General features: G+C 48.6%; 1 protein-coding gene across 1 annotated transcript in view; it reads left to right on the top strand.

Annotated features, from left to right (window-relative positions):
* Nucleotides 1–16,583, top strand: part of LRIG1 (leucine rich repeats and immunoglobulin like domains 1) — a 661,002-nt gene that overhangs the window by 553,698 nt on the left and 90,721 nt on the right. The window contains exon 11 of the mRNA XM_069643785.1: nt 9,747–9,818. Within this exon, the coding sequence (XP_069499886.1) occupies nt 9,747–9,818 (72 nt within the window). The remainder of the gene's footprint in view (nt 1–9,746; nt 9,819–16,583) is intronic.

The following is a 16,583-nucleotide window of genomic DNA, read 5'->3' as shown; positions in this document are numbered from 1 at the left end:
AAAATCAGTTTCAGTTTCGTTTCTGAACTGTCTTTCTCCTAATGACCAATCACTGATCTCTGGGTCATACTGCCCCCAGCCAATGACTGCCCTCTACCTAAGCTCCTCTTCTGGCAGCCATCTTCAGATTTTTACCGCACGTTTAAGTGTTGGAAGCCCTCGTGCTATAGCTCTTGAGCTTTTACTACATTTTGCGTTTTTTTTTTCAAAGAGTTTACTCTAATTTTTAGGTCAATCGAGCCTCAAGGGGGAGCGAGGCAGCGACAATCGCCCCAAGGTGAAGGCCTCAAGCGGCCAAAGTCGTGAAGGCCCTGATTCACCCGGCTAAGGCCTCGATCGAGGAAGTTGCGGCGGCCCTGGCGAAGCCTGTGGAGGCTATCCCAGTGGAGACGACCTCCGGGCCTAGTTTCCCTGCCACCACGGAAGGAATCCTCTTTTCAGCCTATTGATAAGACACCTGTGAAACCCCGGGCGGAGAAAGAGGGTGGGGGCGGTAGCCATTACGGGCACAGATACCTCTGAAGATGAGCTGGCTGGCATCGCAAAGATCCTGGACAAGAAGTTCGAGGAGGTCCGGTCCTGCTGGAGGGATCCCAATGAGGCGGACAAAGAAAGCGACGGTGGTGCCGTGGAGGAGACGGAGGATCCTACTCCCCAACCGTCGCAACCAGTGCCTGTGCCACAAGACAACTCAGGAGCGATCTTGATGGCTATTCAGGCCTTGTGTACGGAGATAAGGACAAGGTTGCCCTTACCCCCAACGGACGATCCAGCGGCGCCTGGACCGTCGGGAAGCCCACTGAGCAAGCGGAGGCAAATCCATCCCCCTCCTCCTTTCCAGCCTTCCCAGCCTTCTCGGCCTCCACCTCCTTCCCCTCCACCGAGGGATGAGACGGGACCGGAGACGGCGACTACGGGAACGGACGACGGAGGTGGTGACGACAGAATGGACCTCCCATCACCACCCGCTCGGGTTCCCCCACCCCCCAACAATATTGGCTCCTTCCACATGATCGCCAGGGCATCTGAGCTCTGCCCTGAAGAACAGAAGGATGGCTTCCTATACCAACGGCGGGAGGCCAAGAGGAAGACTGTCCTCGCAGTCCCGTTACTGGATGATATCTGTGACGAGGGTCTGGCACTCCTGAAGAACACGTCCACGGCTCCTGCTAAGAGAGACCGGTACAAGTAGTAGTACCGGGTCCCGGACTCCACCCCTATGTGCCTCAGGGCACAGCCGTCCCCGGATTCAGTGGTCTCCACGGCGGCCAAGAAGAAAGCGGCGGGGGGGGGCGACGGCTTCGACTTCAATGTCCCCGCCAGACGGCGAGTGGAAGCTGGACGCCATGGGAAGACAGGTCTTCTCGTCAGCGGCAACGGCTATTAAAGTGGCCAACGAACGCCCTTGCGATCATGGCACGCTACGACAGGGAGCTGTGGTTCAAGGTTGCTCCCCTGCTGGACTCCACCCCCCAAAACCCCCCCCCCCACTGGACGACAAAAGGGCTGAGGCCCTGGAAATCCTACAGGAAGGCGAGGTGGCTTCGGACCACGCCATTACAGTGGCCACGGACATCGCCGACACCGGCTTTCGTCAGATGGGCAACATCGTTTGCCTTCACCGGCGCAGTTGGCTCAGGGCCACTGACTTCCGCCAGGATGTGCAGACAAGGGTTCTGGACATGCCCTTCGACGGAAACAACTTGTTCGGCAAAACAGTGGACAAGTCCCTGCAGGCCATCAAGGCGGACACCAAGACAGCTCGGGCCTTGGGCGTTTTTCAACCGCGACGGCCGTCCTTTCGGAACTCCGGAGGCAAGCAAGGTGCTTCCAAAGGATTCGGCACCGGTTCCTTGTCGTACTGCCAAGCGGCCCGCTCCTCGTCACAGGAAGCCTACAGAGGACGCAGCAAGACAGGAGGATTGCGTCGTCATCGCCAAGGCAGCAAGGCCGCGACGAAACAGGACTGAACCGGCCATGGCGTCGGGCCCCCACCACCGTTAGCGTGTGGGAGTCCATCTCCACCGACCATTGGGTGCTGGATGCCCTGGCCTGCGGGCGCACTCTTGAATTTCAGAGAAGGTGCCCACGTATACCACCCATGGCCAGGAAGGAAAACCACGTCCTTCAACTACTTCTGGAGGTACAAGCGATGCTAAGAAAGGGAGCCATAGAACTCGTCCCAAAAAGGCTCTGGTGTATACTTGCGGTACTTCCTCGTCCGGAAGAAGACTGGTCATTGGCGACCTATCCTGGACCTTCGTTGTCTAAACAAGTACATGAAGTCTCAGAAATTCTGGATGGTCACTCTCCAGCACGTGCTGGGACAACTGGAGGAAGGCGATTTCCTTTCGTCGCTGGACTTGGAGGATGCCTACTTCCACATCTCCATTCTAAAGGGACATTGCAAATTCCTACGATTCGTGGTCCAGGGGCGGCACTATCAGTTCAAGGCCCTTCCCTTCGGATTGAAGTCGGCACCCAGGGTGTTCACCAAGTGCCTCGTGGTGCTGCTCCGCCTGCAGGGGATCCACGTCGAACCCTACCTGGACGATTGGCTCATCCGAGCAGGGTCAAGGGAACTCGCCGTCGATCACACAGCAAAGACCGTCCAACTTCTCACGGATCTGATATTCTCGATCAACTTTGCGAAATCCCACATGGTACCGTCGCAAGTCGCCCTGTTCCTGGGAGCCAGACTCGACACAGTGGCGTGATTGGCTTCACGGAGGAAAGGACAAAGGCCATCTTAGGCAAGGTACAACGGCTGTTGACCATGGACGCGGCCAGGGTGAGGTCCATCAAGTCTCTACTCAGCATGATGTCCTCGTGCATCGATCTTGTGCTCCTATGCAGGCTGCGGATGCGACCACTGCAAGAGTTCCTTGACGCCCGTTGGATGCAAGCGGCGGACAGCTTCGAAGACCGGATCTCGCTCAACGAGACTTTCCGCCAAGCGATCCGGTGGTGGGGCACGCGCGCGAATCTTGCGGCGGGCATGGACTTCCAGACTCCGGCACATAAGGAGACTGTGATGACGGACGCCTCCTTGGAGGGATGGGGAGCGCACACCGGAGACCTCCACGCAAGAGGCCTTTCGCTCCGAGAGGAGAGGTCACTACACTTCAATTTCCTGGAGCTCTGAGCCGTGTTCTGGGACCTCAGGTCGGTCGTTCCGTCCCTCAAGGGCAAGGTGGTGAGGGTCTTTACCGACAACACCACCACGATGTTCTACATCCGGAAGCAGGGGGGCACCAGATCCCCAGCCCTATCCAAGGAAGCGCAGAATCTGTGGCACTGGGCTGTCGCCCAAGGGATGTTTCTGGTACCTTTCCATCTGGCAAGAATAAAGAACACAATCGCCGACTCACTCAGCAGGGAGCTGCGCTCATGCCACGAGTGCGAGCTGCGGTAGGATCAAGTGGATCTCCTATTCCGACGATGGGGCAATCCCCAGCTCGACCTATTCGCGACTAATGCCAAGTGCTGAAGGTTCGCCAGCAGGTTTCCCCAGCCGAGGAGCATGGGTGAGGCCTTCTCATTCCCCTGGGACGGCCTGTTCCTGTAGGTGTTCCAGCCGTTGCTACTGCGTCTCATCAGTCAACTCGTCGCACCGGCGTGGCCGAGGCAGATTTGGTTCCCAGACCTTCTGGACATGTCAGTGTCCCCCCCCCCCAGTCAAACTGCAGACGGACGTGGATCTTCTCGCCAGAGAAGGAGGCGCCATCCTCCACCACGACCTGGGGTCGCTGAACCTGCAGGCCTGGCTCCTGCAGCACTAGAGTTCGGAGGGTACGATATCCCGGCGGACTGCAAGAAGGTGCTTGCAAAGGCCAGGGCGTCCTCGACTCTCGTGCTATTGACATAAATGGAAGAGGTCTCTGTCTAGTGCTGCGCACAATAGATTAACCCTCTGCGGATTACGGCTCCACAAGTGTTGCCGTACTTGCTATCGCTGTCCAAGACAGGGCTGGCTCATGCCTCCATTAATATCCATCTGGCGGCTATCTCCCGCTACACCAGAACTCCGGGGCGATTATCTCTGTCGTCCCATGGCCTGGTGAAGGAGTTCATGAAAGGACTGTTCCGATCATTCTCGACGATGAAGGCCCCGGCCCCGGCGTGGGAACTCAACGTGGTGCTGACCAGGCTCATGGGGCCGCCGTTCGAGCCGCTGCATTTGGCACCGTTGAAGTTCCTGTCGTGGAAGACAGCGTTTCTTGTGGCCATCACCTCCGCACAACGAGTGGGAGAGATCCTTTCCTGTAAACCTCCATACCTGACATTCGACGAGACGAATGTGGTGCTGAGGACGCACCCCTCCTTTATGCCCAAGGTGCCGTCAGACTTCCATCTCAACAAGCCCTTGGTGTTACCTGTTTTCTTCCTGTCGCCGGCCGAGAGGATTTAGAACTTCAGCGCTCCAGCCACATCGAGTGCAAAGTGGACCGCACGAAGAGCCTCCGGAAAACATCACAGCTGTGTTTGAACTCTGGACCTGTGAATCAAGGGAAGGCCCTCTCGAAGGCTTCCATTTCCAGATGGCTCTCTGGCTGCATTATGCACCGTCACCGGTTGGCAAACCAACCCATGCCCGGCCGTCCGAGAGCCCATTCGACCAGAGCGATCGCTGCTACCACGGTGTTCCTGTCTGGTGTGCCCCTGCTGGACATCTGCAGGGATGCTATGTGGAGTTCGACGCACACCTTCACAAGATTCTACTGCATCAACCGGGATTCCAGGGAGGAGTCCAGAGTCGGCCAGGCAGTGCTGCGCAACCTGTTCGCCTGAATGTGGGCCTGGTGAGGAGGTAAGAGATGCTTAATGTTGAGCTTTGCCACCTCCCGTGGTTGTACATATGTGTACTGCTATGTATTCTTGTATTCATGAGCATGTGAATCCATGCCAGACCCCATGCTGGAGAAGGAACAAGTTACTTACCTGTAACTGTTGTTCTCCAGCATGGGTCTGGCATGGATTCACATGAGAACCCTCCCTCCTACCACTCTGCGGTTCTTCTCTTGGTCCTATTGCCACTTTACGTGCTACCAAATCTGAAGATGGCTGCCAGAGGAGGGGCTTCGGGAGGGCAGTCATTGGCTGGGAGCAGTATGACCCAGAGACCAGTGATTGGTTATTAGGAGAAAGACAGTTCAGAAACTAAACTGAAACTGATTTTTTTCTTCACCAAGGATTCCCAGCCTGACGGGGAATATTCATGATCATGTGAATCCATGCCAGACCCATGCTGGAGAACAATAGTTACAGGTAAGTCCTGTCCCTGTGAGCTCCCACCCCTTTTATAAAGCGGGAGACATCACTGGGTATATTGTTGGGCAGAACTAAGCTAGACCTACCCACAAGAACCGGATAGACAGCCAAAGTTGGTTGCCTCCTCTAGGAGAGGACTCCGTTTATGGGGTTGTGTTTTTATGAGGTGAAAAGCCTTCCCACAGTCCTTTTTTGTCAAAATCAATCTTAACATAAATTACACATTTGTACAGTTGTGGCACGTTCACAAATCACATAGGCAGATTACATAATATACAGAGCATGGTGTTCCCACTCCCAGGTCTGTACGCCATTGTTTCATCATCCTAATAGTTTTTCGCGATTTTAGTGAGAACCGCTTCACCCAAAATCCCACAATTTTAGATGTGTGTGCATATTATCATAGGGCATATTTCTATCAATTTTTAACTTTCCACCATGTGTACTTTTACCATGATTAATATAGTCCTGGGGTTTGCATCCCATACATGCTATGGACAGCCACAATATCATTTTTAGAAGCCACAAAAATCACATTTAAACTGTACAACTTTTACACTGCGCTGTCCGGTTACAGAATTAAAAGTCTTAAAAGTGTATTCATCAAATAGTATTTTGAGCCAAATGGGGCTGGCCTTTATCCTTCAACTGGGACCATTTCCTTCAGGCTACCAGCAAATGTCAGCTTAGCCCAGGGTTGTTATGGAGTTTTTCATTGTAGCTCCTTGGTTTGAGTGGGTGATTGTTGTCACTTCCAGAAGTCACACATAGGTGTCCCACAATCTATTGTCTCAAGCTGGAGCACAGACACAAGTCTCACAAGTGTGTGATATTTCTTTCTCTTGGCCTATTCAGAGTTTCCAAGGGCACAATTAGCACTTAAGTGTCCCAGAATCTATTATGGCTTCTTTCGGCGGGAAGGCTTCTCCTGTTGCTAGCAACCCCCCCCTCCCCCTCCCCCAAGCAGAAAACCTGTTTGGCTAGTTCCACAATGAATCCAATACTTTATTTTTCTGCACCAGAATCATGTCTGTTGAAATACAACATCCTCTATATGTTTTCACACAACACTCCCCTGACATTCCTAGGCGATGAAAGGGCTTTATTCAACATTGTACTTTTAAAATGGGCATTTTTCTTTTTTTGCAAAAGCACATTTTGACACGATGAATACTGCTGGGATTTCCCTTTCAAATTCGGTTTTCTCTCCCATCTGGACTTCAAATATTGTTTGTAGCCCTAACCAGTTCCTTTTACACAACAGTCTGTTCAAGGCAAAGGTTTATTTTGGACGCCTTGTAGCCAAAAGTCAAGCGCTTTTCCGTACGGCTGAAAGTAAAGTTTCCGGTGACTTCGCAGACCATGCCTGACACAGCCTGCCATTCTGTGACAGTGCTCCCTTTTGCTGGCCCAATCTGAATGTGGATGGGCACAGCTAGATCTCCCGGAATCCGAACTGTGGAAGATTGAACAGATGAGAGAGCATCAGGGCACCATCATTATAAAGGCCAAATATTTCCTTTTTCAAGGGGGAATGTGGTTTTAGCAGCAAAGCAGTGTGGCTTCTCAGTTTTCTTCTTGGTGCATGTAAGAAACACACTGGCAGGCTTTGTCAACGTGCCCCCTTGTTCCATCCTGCCAATAGGTGCTTGGCATCATTTTATAGCTGCAAACGCAGTTTTGATGTGGGGCAATGGTGCTTAAAGGAGCCAGCACAGCCATTCTGTTAACTGCTGAAGTGCAGCTTGGTGAGTACTGCTGAGTGGGTAAATGTATCCCACAGATTTTATAAATGTTTCTTTGGTAAAATACTAAATGTAATTCACTGGTAAAAGGTACATGCATGTCTTTCACTTACCCAGAACATCTGTGCAGTAGGCTGTAAAATCGGATTTCATTTTAAGATGTACAATGTTTTCCAGGAGTCTTATTTATTTGTGTCTGAGGTTTATACATTTAAAGCCCTACCATGTCCTAGTGAGGTGAAATGTTGAGCATTAGGTGCCCGGGGGCCTGACCAAACGGTCCGAGTGATACAATGTTTTAAGGAGGGCTCAGGATACCGAATGCCCAACTTTACCCCGCCACTGCTGGCGATGGTTACACTTTTAGCACCTGCCAAGATGCTGCAAGGTAGCGTCATGTCGCCCCCGCCATGCTCTGCCCCCCCCCCCCGTCGACACGCCGAAAATCTTGAAAGACAATTAGCAGAACCAGCAGAGCAAATGCATCACCGTAGTGACAAAGGCACACTGGGAGAACTGTAGACACGCCAGCATGGATATCAGACGCCAGTACTAGGTGTGGGCATATTAAGTGGTAGTCCACACAAGGCAAGAGTGGAGTGAAAGGACTGCATGGTACCACATAAAAAACAAAGGTGAGGGGAGGTGTGGCAATCCAACCAAGGAGAAAGTTGTGGACAGCTCTGCCACAGGAAGGGCAACATTCCATGAACTATCGGGGATTGGTGCCAGAATTCCACCAGATTGTCTGGGTTGTTTTCAACGTTCCAAAAAGGGTGCCAATGTTTTTGTTCTTAGGGATGTCACAAAGTAGTGGGATGTCTGACACAATGGAGTTTAGTGTTTTGGAATCACTCATCTAGTTGATAGAGTGGGGGGGGGGGGCATTGACTGGTTTTGTGAAAGGTTGCAGATCCACGTTCTAAAATATTGTAAGCATTGTCCAGCCAGGTGCTGCACAGGTAAAACAATATTTAATTCATCTAATAGGGGAACCTCCTATATGACTATAATTTAATATCATGGGGAGAGTGAGCTGTATCTGGTTACACTATCAGTGATTGGAAAGGAACCCTGGCAATGGCCTACACTTCTTAAGGCAGTCAGTGTGTTGGGGAACGCTGATGCTCCCTCAATAGAACCTCCTGCATCAGGCCTGACTAATAAGACCTCACCTCTTCCTTGTCAGGGGACAGGAACATTGAATATGGATTCCATCAAAAGCAAAAGATGCAGCTCTTTCTGAGTGATAGGATATCGGAGCTAGTACAAGAACCGGAAACTGAAAGCTTTGATTAAGTGAGTGTCATTTGGGGCCCTCTCATAACTGTGCTGCGATGCATTTTTTTCCCCACCTACATAAGAGGGGCTACACTCCAATGCTTGCATAGCTGGTTTGAAAGCCCCAGCAAAGGTAGGTCACAAGGAAGGAAGGGTAGTCTACCCCTTGGGCCCCCCTCGTTGCAAAGCTGCAAAAGAAAGGCAGAGCCATGGATGGGGAAGCAAATGGGAACAAAGGGGGAAGGGAGGTTAAAATGGGCCAGCAAGAACTTGAGATCCTCCTATCCAGTGCTTTGTCAGGTGGCAGGAGGAGTGCCATCGTCCCTTTTTTATAATTACTGAGAACTCGCCTTCATCAAAAGTAGGGAGGAACACCCAACGGTTATCATTGTGGCAGAGTTACATGGCTATCCTGGAGACCAAAAGGCTGGGCTACTGTACAAAAAACGGTTGCATGGAGTTGCTCCAAAGTCTCTGAAGGAACCAGTATAGTGGGGGTTTGCGAGATAAGGGCAACCGACTGGCTGTATCACGGCAGTGTAATGGTTCAAGAAAAGGGGGACAGAAAGAAAGTGCTTGGTTGGCTTTATAAAAAAAAAGTGTTGTCAGTACTTAGCCCAGGAATGCTAATGTGTGGGTCACCTGTAGGATAACTGCAGTTTTATGTAAACAAACCCTGCAATCCTAAAATCAATTGTGTGGTCTTGTTTGTTCGCAGGCGTAAGGCACAGACCATAGCGGGGTGTGTGTGTAGAGGTTTATGTAACTGGGGAACACCCAGTGGTCGAAGTGTACGAAAAGAAGTAGTGGAGCTATGTTCCCTGCTGGCCTGCACCCACTCACCACAAACCTCATCACCATGTTCCCTCCCACACAGAATACAAACCCTCAAACACTTCCACCTGATGTTTAAGGGAACGTTCAGTTCAGTGCACTGAAAATGCAAGCTGCAACATCTTCCTACACTTTTATTTTAAAACGAAACCATTCCGGAACAGTTTCTTTTTAAAATAAAAGTATAGGAGCTGTAAAAATATTTTTTAAAAGTAGAGGAGCACCGCTCCCGCTCACTTCGACCACTGGGAACACCTACTCTTTGTCAGCTCTGAAGGGCATTTCCAAGAGATACACGCGCACCGCACCCTCTGATATCCACCATGCATAGCCCCAGAGTGGCCCACCTTTTGGTGCCATTTTACGTTTTTGTTTTTTGCTATTGCTTTCTTTGATGTACAGCACCAGATACGCAGATGGATCGTTTCACACATTGCAATTGCATGGTAGGTGACGTCAGCTGACCAATTGACACCTGTTCTATCGCATGTTGATTACAAATTCAAATCAATTTTTAAGTATTGCTTTTTTATGTTCTGCTGCTTGCAGTATCTCATTTGTTAAAAGGAATTGCTTTTCTAAATTTAAGATTGATTTGTGTTTTTTTGTCTTTAGAGATCTTGGGAACAATGCCATACGCTCAATCCAGCTGGATACATTTGGTAGAATGAAAAAACTAAAGGCTCTGTAAGTAACTAGTATAAATGGTGATAACTTTAAGCTTAGCTTAATTTATTTATTTTAAAATATTTTATCCAACTAACGCACTCATATTAAAGGAGAATGCTTGTTCTGCTTCTCAAACATCTCTTCCCCCCCCTCCCCTTCCTCTCTTTCCCATATGCAGGTAACTGTATTTCTTTTACCGGCAAGTCCACCGGTTTACGAGTGCCGGTAGATGCTGTAATTCTGCATTTCATGGGGGTGTTTGCCGGTAATACTGGCAATATTTCATGGTAGGGTGGCGGAATAGCTGGAGGTCATTCCGCCACCTCACCGATAAACTTGTAGTTGGCCGGTTCCGAAACGTGCTGGTATAAGTTAATACTGGTAAGTTAATTCTGCACCGGCCAACTTGTAATGTGGCCCTCTCCCTCTCCCCTTAATCACAAACATCTATTTGATCACAAATGCTTTTATCTGCTTTTTATGTTGTAAATGTTATATTGTACTCCTACGTCCCATCCGTTTACATCCCTGTTCTTTATGCCCTCCAGTCCAAAACGACCACATTTGTGTGCACAAAGCAACTGCCCAGACATGGTCCTGTATGTTCCAGTCTGTAACTTCTCTTCATCCATTCCCTGATCTGAAAGGTACCAATGCCTCGCAGCAGGGAATACATTTTTCCAACTCACCATTTGCTAATCGTCTTATTGGTTGTCCCAGTCTCGGGCGGATAGCTCAGCGGCAACGTGCCCGCCTTGGACGCAAGACGGCACAGAGCCACACAGGTTCGATCCCCGGATCCACGCTTAGAAACCTCTGGGTATTAAGCGCGTTATAAATAACCTATACTATCATATCATGCTGGCACTTCAGGGCCCTTTTTGAACACTTCTACCCCATGCATCGAGCTTTTGACTCCTGCTGATACTGTGAACAACATTGCCCAATGTCTGACTCTCATACGCCCTGCAGTGCCTCAGGTCAGATAATTTGAGGGACTTATGCTTCTTGCACAACTTTCTGTCTGCTCCTTAAGGGACAGATCCCTGAGAAAAGATTCTCAAGTACTTTGCTCACCATAGGAAGCAATGGAAGGAAAGTCTGCTTTTTTTCCACAGTCCCCTCCATGGCAACTCATTTCCACAGGTGGTCGAACATGTGAGAGACCCACATGGTCAGCGTAATACTGACTCTACTAGACCTCGATCTGCAGATCCCCCGGTCAGTGCCCAAACGTTTTATCAGGAGAATGCCTGATGATTCCTTTTCATGGGCTAGGTCCATCGCCAGACCTCAGGCGGAGGTGCCCATTTTTAGGAGCACATTCTCCACTCCACATCAGCCACCTTGGACTAAAACAATTGTTGCCCAGGGCTATTCGCCTTTCATCCAGCGCACAACCAAGGCTTCCTTTTGCTGTTTGTTTTCAATTTCTGTGTGTCTCAGAAATGTCCTCGGGCAACCTTCAGGTGTGCCGTTTATTTTCCGAGAGATGCATCAGAATTGTTTTCTTCCAATTATTGTCAGGTTTTGGCAGAGCCCCTCCACGATGCAGCACTAGGACACCCTGAAATGTCCATGGTTCCAACCGTCTACTCAACCACTAGGAATGTTGCTGTTATGTTGGTGGAAAGCTGAGCCCTCCTTGGGGTAATAGGGCTCATTTTTGTGAAGAGGGGTGATTGGACAGTGCCTCCTGCCAGACATGCCACTAAGTCGCAAGCCTGTCTGAAACGGTTTGACTCTTTTGAGCAGCCCCTCTTCCCCTCATTAACTGGGTGCGCCTTTCTCCTCACAACTGGCTTGCAGGGATAGCGTAATTTGGTTTGGTGTTTGATCGTAGGTAAACAGCTTGCGGAAAATTGAACGAAAAAAAGTGATTGCATATGTGTTTGAAAGTTACATTTGCAAGTAAAGAGCACGATGTGCCTATGTGTGTTGGCTTTATGATGGCAGCATGCCCAGGCAAAATACTTCCACCCCCCCACCCAAACCTACTTCCCTGCTTTCCTGCAGGTCCACGGCAACCCTGCGGTATCAGATCCATCCCTCTAACGCCGGTCGGATTCCCTGTTTTCCATTTTCTTTTTTTCCCCTGTACCCCACCCCCATGCTGAGGAAGCGGGGGACACCCAAGCAACCCCCATGGCAAAACATACCGGAGCATCTGGAGCAGGGGACACCTCTGCTTCACATGTTTGGTATGTTTTGTAATTGATCGAATGGTACTAGCCAAATTCGTCCAAATTTACCATTTGATTGATTTATAATTGGTCAGTTAGGCTAATACCGGTAATTCAAAGTTTCATGCACTGACACGTGAAGGGCTATCTTGATAACCTAATTCAGGGGATTCATGCACCCTTACCCAATCAGTTTGCCTCCGATTGTGGTTCGTACCACTCTTGCTCAACCAATGGGGCCCACTGAGTGCCCTTGGCAGCCGGATGCAGCCCTCAGTGAAGGCACCCCATCTCCAGCTTTTGTACAACCAAACGCCCCTACTCCGCAAGGTTATTATCAAGAGATTTTCATCCATTGTCTGCCTTCCATGAAAGGCTGTTTTGGGGTTCCTAGCCACTTTTATTGCAGAGCATCCTGCCCCTGAGGCTGTGGGGGTGCTTTCCTAAATCCTCCCTGCCAGACTCTCAATCTTGCCTCCATTTCCAAAATGTAGTATTGGCATACTCTGAGAGAAGCTTTATTTCTTAGTCAGTGAAAAGGTTGACACAGGGTACACCAAGTTTCCTTCAGAGGAACTTTGCTCATCTTCTCACCTACAGCCTCATTCTACCGTCGTTGCTGCTGCCATGCTTTGGAATAGGCCCTCATCTATTGTGAATTTCTCCTCCACATAAAGCAAGTCCTTTAAGTAAAGATGAAAACTACTGAATATGATTGGGAATACAGTCTTTTAAATTGCTTCACTACCTCTAAGAAGGATTTGCAGGAGCCATAGGGTGTCTACCTTACCTTAAGGCTCTGGAAGCAGCGGTCCGATTTCCAGCCTGACAGCCCAGAAGATAGGCACACTGTTTTTTTCCTGCCCAGTTGTGGCAAGGCAAGTAGCTGCAGACATGATGGAAAGTGCTATCTGCCAAACAGCCACATCAGCAAGGGGAGTCAATATTGGCCTAGACAACAGGAGGCAAACCTATATAGGAATGGCAAACGTCCCACAGGATATGGGAAACAAAATTCTTCTTCCACTCCCCAACCATTGAGCAACTGACAGATCAAGACTCCTCCTCAGAAAATTGGTTTGGTGTGTAAACCAAACAGCAATCTAAATCTTTTTACCCTCAACAACAGCCCAGATCAGAGAGGAGCAGTTCCTGGTATAGTGTTTGAAGGGTTCCATGTGTTGATATCCCTGCAAAAATATCGGCATACAAAATTATTGCCATATTTTTGTGGCGATATTAAGGCATGGAACCTGCGGGGGACACCCCCGCAACTCCTGCTCCCAAACCCCCCAAATATTATCCCCAATAAAAATATTGCCTATGGCCGTTCCTGGCGACCATATATACGGCAATATTTTTGTTGGGGATAATATTACGTGATACCGTTTGAAGATCGTAAGCAGTGCTGGTTCAGCTGCTGCCACAGTTTTCAAAGACTCCAGCATCAGTGATTTTGGGACTTAAACATCCCCTGTGGTTCCCAAGTCAAAACAATGTATTCCAAGTTTTGGTCTGGTCCACTACACTCCTGTGGGCAGACAATCATGTCATCTGCTGGCCAGGGGATTGGATTTGCATCTGCAATCCCAAGGATGCCTAGCTTCACATAGTGATCTTGCCACAGCATCACTGCTACGGTCTATCTTTGGTGGCTGGCAGGTAGTACATTCATATTCATTGTCTCAGTGGCAGCTTGATCACAATCCAGGGATTCGAACAACTACCTGGAAGGCTGGCATGTGCAAGCTGACCGCTCCACCTACTGTCCATACTACAGACCATGGGGACATGCTCTTTCGAACACCAGCCCTGTCAATACGAAAAGGTCTTGTTTGACACGTTCCCTGCGAGTGAGGTTCACTGGCTTTGACTGGGACACCGATTGAACCATGTGCTCATTGTGGTGAGGAAGGATTTGGCATAGGCTGAACTATTACTCATTTAGACTCCAGGACCTTAACGATGGCATGGTGGTTTCTACACCTTCTGATGTTTATGGCCTTCTGTGTGCATGCAACTCTTTTTGCCAGGCTCATGGTCCAGAGACTTCAGCTTGACCTGTCTTGAGGATGGAATCATTTTGGTGTCTATCGGAGAGCATTTCCATGCCTTCCAACATTAAAGGGGATATACTCTAGTGGTCTTAAGTAGCTAATTGATCTAAGGGGATTCCATTCTGGATCCTGTTACAACTTACTGCCATAACGGACATGTTCGGTGGGGAGGATCTTCAAGTATACTACCTTTTTGGGGGCCCTAACCCATTAATGTTATTTACCTGAAGCTCATCTTCCTAGTGCTGAAAGACTTTTTTCCAGTGCCTCTTATCACAGTGTGTTGATCCTCTCAGACTACACCACTGACATGTTAAAACATTCAGGGGCACCATGTCCCCTCTTCTACGTTATTTAGCGCTGGATATTTGGAAATGGATTCAAAGATTTAATTCAATCTGCACATCTGGCATGAGTTCAGAATTTGTTATCAGAGTTCCTCAGCGGGTTTTGTCAACATAATCATGACTAGGTACTCAATCACAATAGCACATTTCAGCACCACCCCGCCCCCCGCCCCCCCCCGTTCAAGTGGTTCTATTCACCATAGCACTTAAAATGAATTGAACTGTGTAGGCCTTCCTTGGAGGACTGAGTGGCTTGTCCCTCAGGGATGTTCTGAACTGAAATGTCCCGTTCGGTTATGTCTTCCTTTCTATTCCAGTGATTTCCAAGGTCCTATTCAAGTTCAGGGTGACTTCAAACTGCAGTCTAATTCTGGCAGCGGCTTGCTGACCAGTAAGGTCCAAGTTTTCGAACCACATTCACTTGGCCAGTTTTCTTCCCACCTTCATTCTTCTGGGGGTGACTTAATGAAGCAACAGTGGGGTTACCATGGCATGGGAAGGGGGCGGAGAAGAACTTTTATCTGTCCCCTCATGTCAGGGAACCAGTTACAAGTTTCCACAAAGACAAGGTGGCATTACACACCCTACCTTCCATTTTACTGAAGGCATTATCAGAGGACCACATGAATCAGGAAATGTGCCCGCTGAACTTGTTTTCTTAACCCCTCCTCAGATTCTGAGGGGTGTCTACATTTCTTGAATGTTCAAAGTGCCAATTTATACCTGACCTAGGCCAAATTTTTCTGGATGTAGAAAAGGCTGTCTGTCCATACTGAAAGTATCATTCAGGTTGTCAAATATGCAAAGTCAAATGCATGCAGAGTGACCAGGTGCATCCTAAAAGCATAGGTCCCCTTATTTATTTTTGCATTTGTTATACGGCCAGACCTTCGGGTAACACGGTGTAGTTACAGACAGCTTAATGATACAAACAGGTAAAAACAGTTGTGGTATTCACAATATACAGTTAAAGTTATAGCAGAGTCAATGTGGTTACACTATAGATTACAAGACATACAAGATTATCTAATATTGATTGAACAGCCCAGTTCTTAAGAGTTTTTTTAAAGTGCGGGAATGTTTCTTCATTTTTTTATACTGTCGGGTAAGGCGTTCCAAAGTTTGAGACACAAAACTGGGAAACTACCTCCGCCCGCGAATCGGCGGATTGCCAACAGTGAGTTTTTGTTCGATCTAAGTGTTGTAATGGTGTCTTTTTTTGTATATGGCATTGTTGATATACAGTGGTGCTTTCTTTGCAAGACCTTTATGGGTGCTGCACAAGGATTTGAAAATGATTCTGGCTTTAATGGGAAGCCAATGGTTCTCTCTTGTTGTTGGAGATGTGGGCTGATTTTTTTTATTTAGCCCTTAAACTGCTCGTAAGGTTTTATTTTGCATGAGTTGAAGTTTACATAGGTTAGAGTTAGATGTATCTAGTAAGAGCATGTTGCAGTAATCGAACCTAAATAATATCAACGCTCTGGCTAAAGTAATGCAGTTAGTAGGAGTTAGAAATTGACGACTTAATGCAATTAGCTGTATAGGAGGTGGATGACGAGTTCACATGCTATGTCATTGTGAGACAAGCATCTAAGTTAATTCCTAAATTTTTACTTGTTTGGAGGTGGGAATCTTGGTGCCATCTATGATAATGGATGTGTAGTCCTCATGGAGGGTGTTACCTTTTGCTTTGGGAGCCCACGATGAGAATCTCTGTTTTCTCATCATTGAGGCATACGCTGTTGAAGGCTATCCAGTTTTGTATTATGGCATATATCTCGTTTATTTTCATGGTATCATAGTTTCCTCCGAGTGGGATGGGGATCTGGATGTCATCTGCAAAGTAGGTGTAGATGACACCCATCACATCCACGGCAGCGAATAGGAGTTTCGTGTACGCATTGTATAGCGTGGGTGAAAGACAAGAACCTTGCGGTAACCCGATAGGGACTGGGATGGAATCTGCTGCCTCTTTGCCTGTGTATACTCTGGATGTACACTCTGCTAGAAAGGAGTTCACCCACTCAGTGGCATTTTTTTTAAAGTTAGTCATTCGCAAGCGTGGTGCGGAGTTTGTCATGATCCACTAGATCGAATGCTGCAGATAAATCGAACAGCAGTAGTATACAGAGTTTACCAGATTCCCTAATGGCTTCCATCTGGATTTTTTGGTCTAGGAGTGCCGTTTCGGTG

Source organism: Ambystoma mexicanum, chromosome 2p (assembly GCF_040938575.1).
Source record: "Ambystoma mexicanum isolate Mex_15411 chromosome 2p, UKY_AmexF1_1, whole genome shotgun sequence".
In the NCBI taxonomy this organism is placed as follows: Eukaryota; Metazoa; Chordata; class Amphibia; order Caudata; family Ambystomatidae; genus Ambystoma; species Ambystoma mexicanum.
This window is presented reverse-complemented; position numbering and strand designations above follow the sequence as displayed.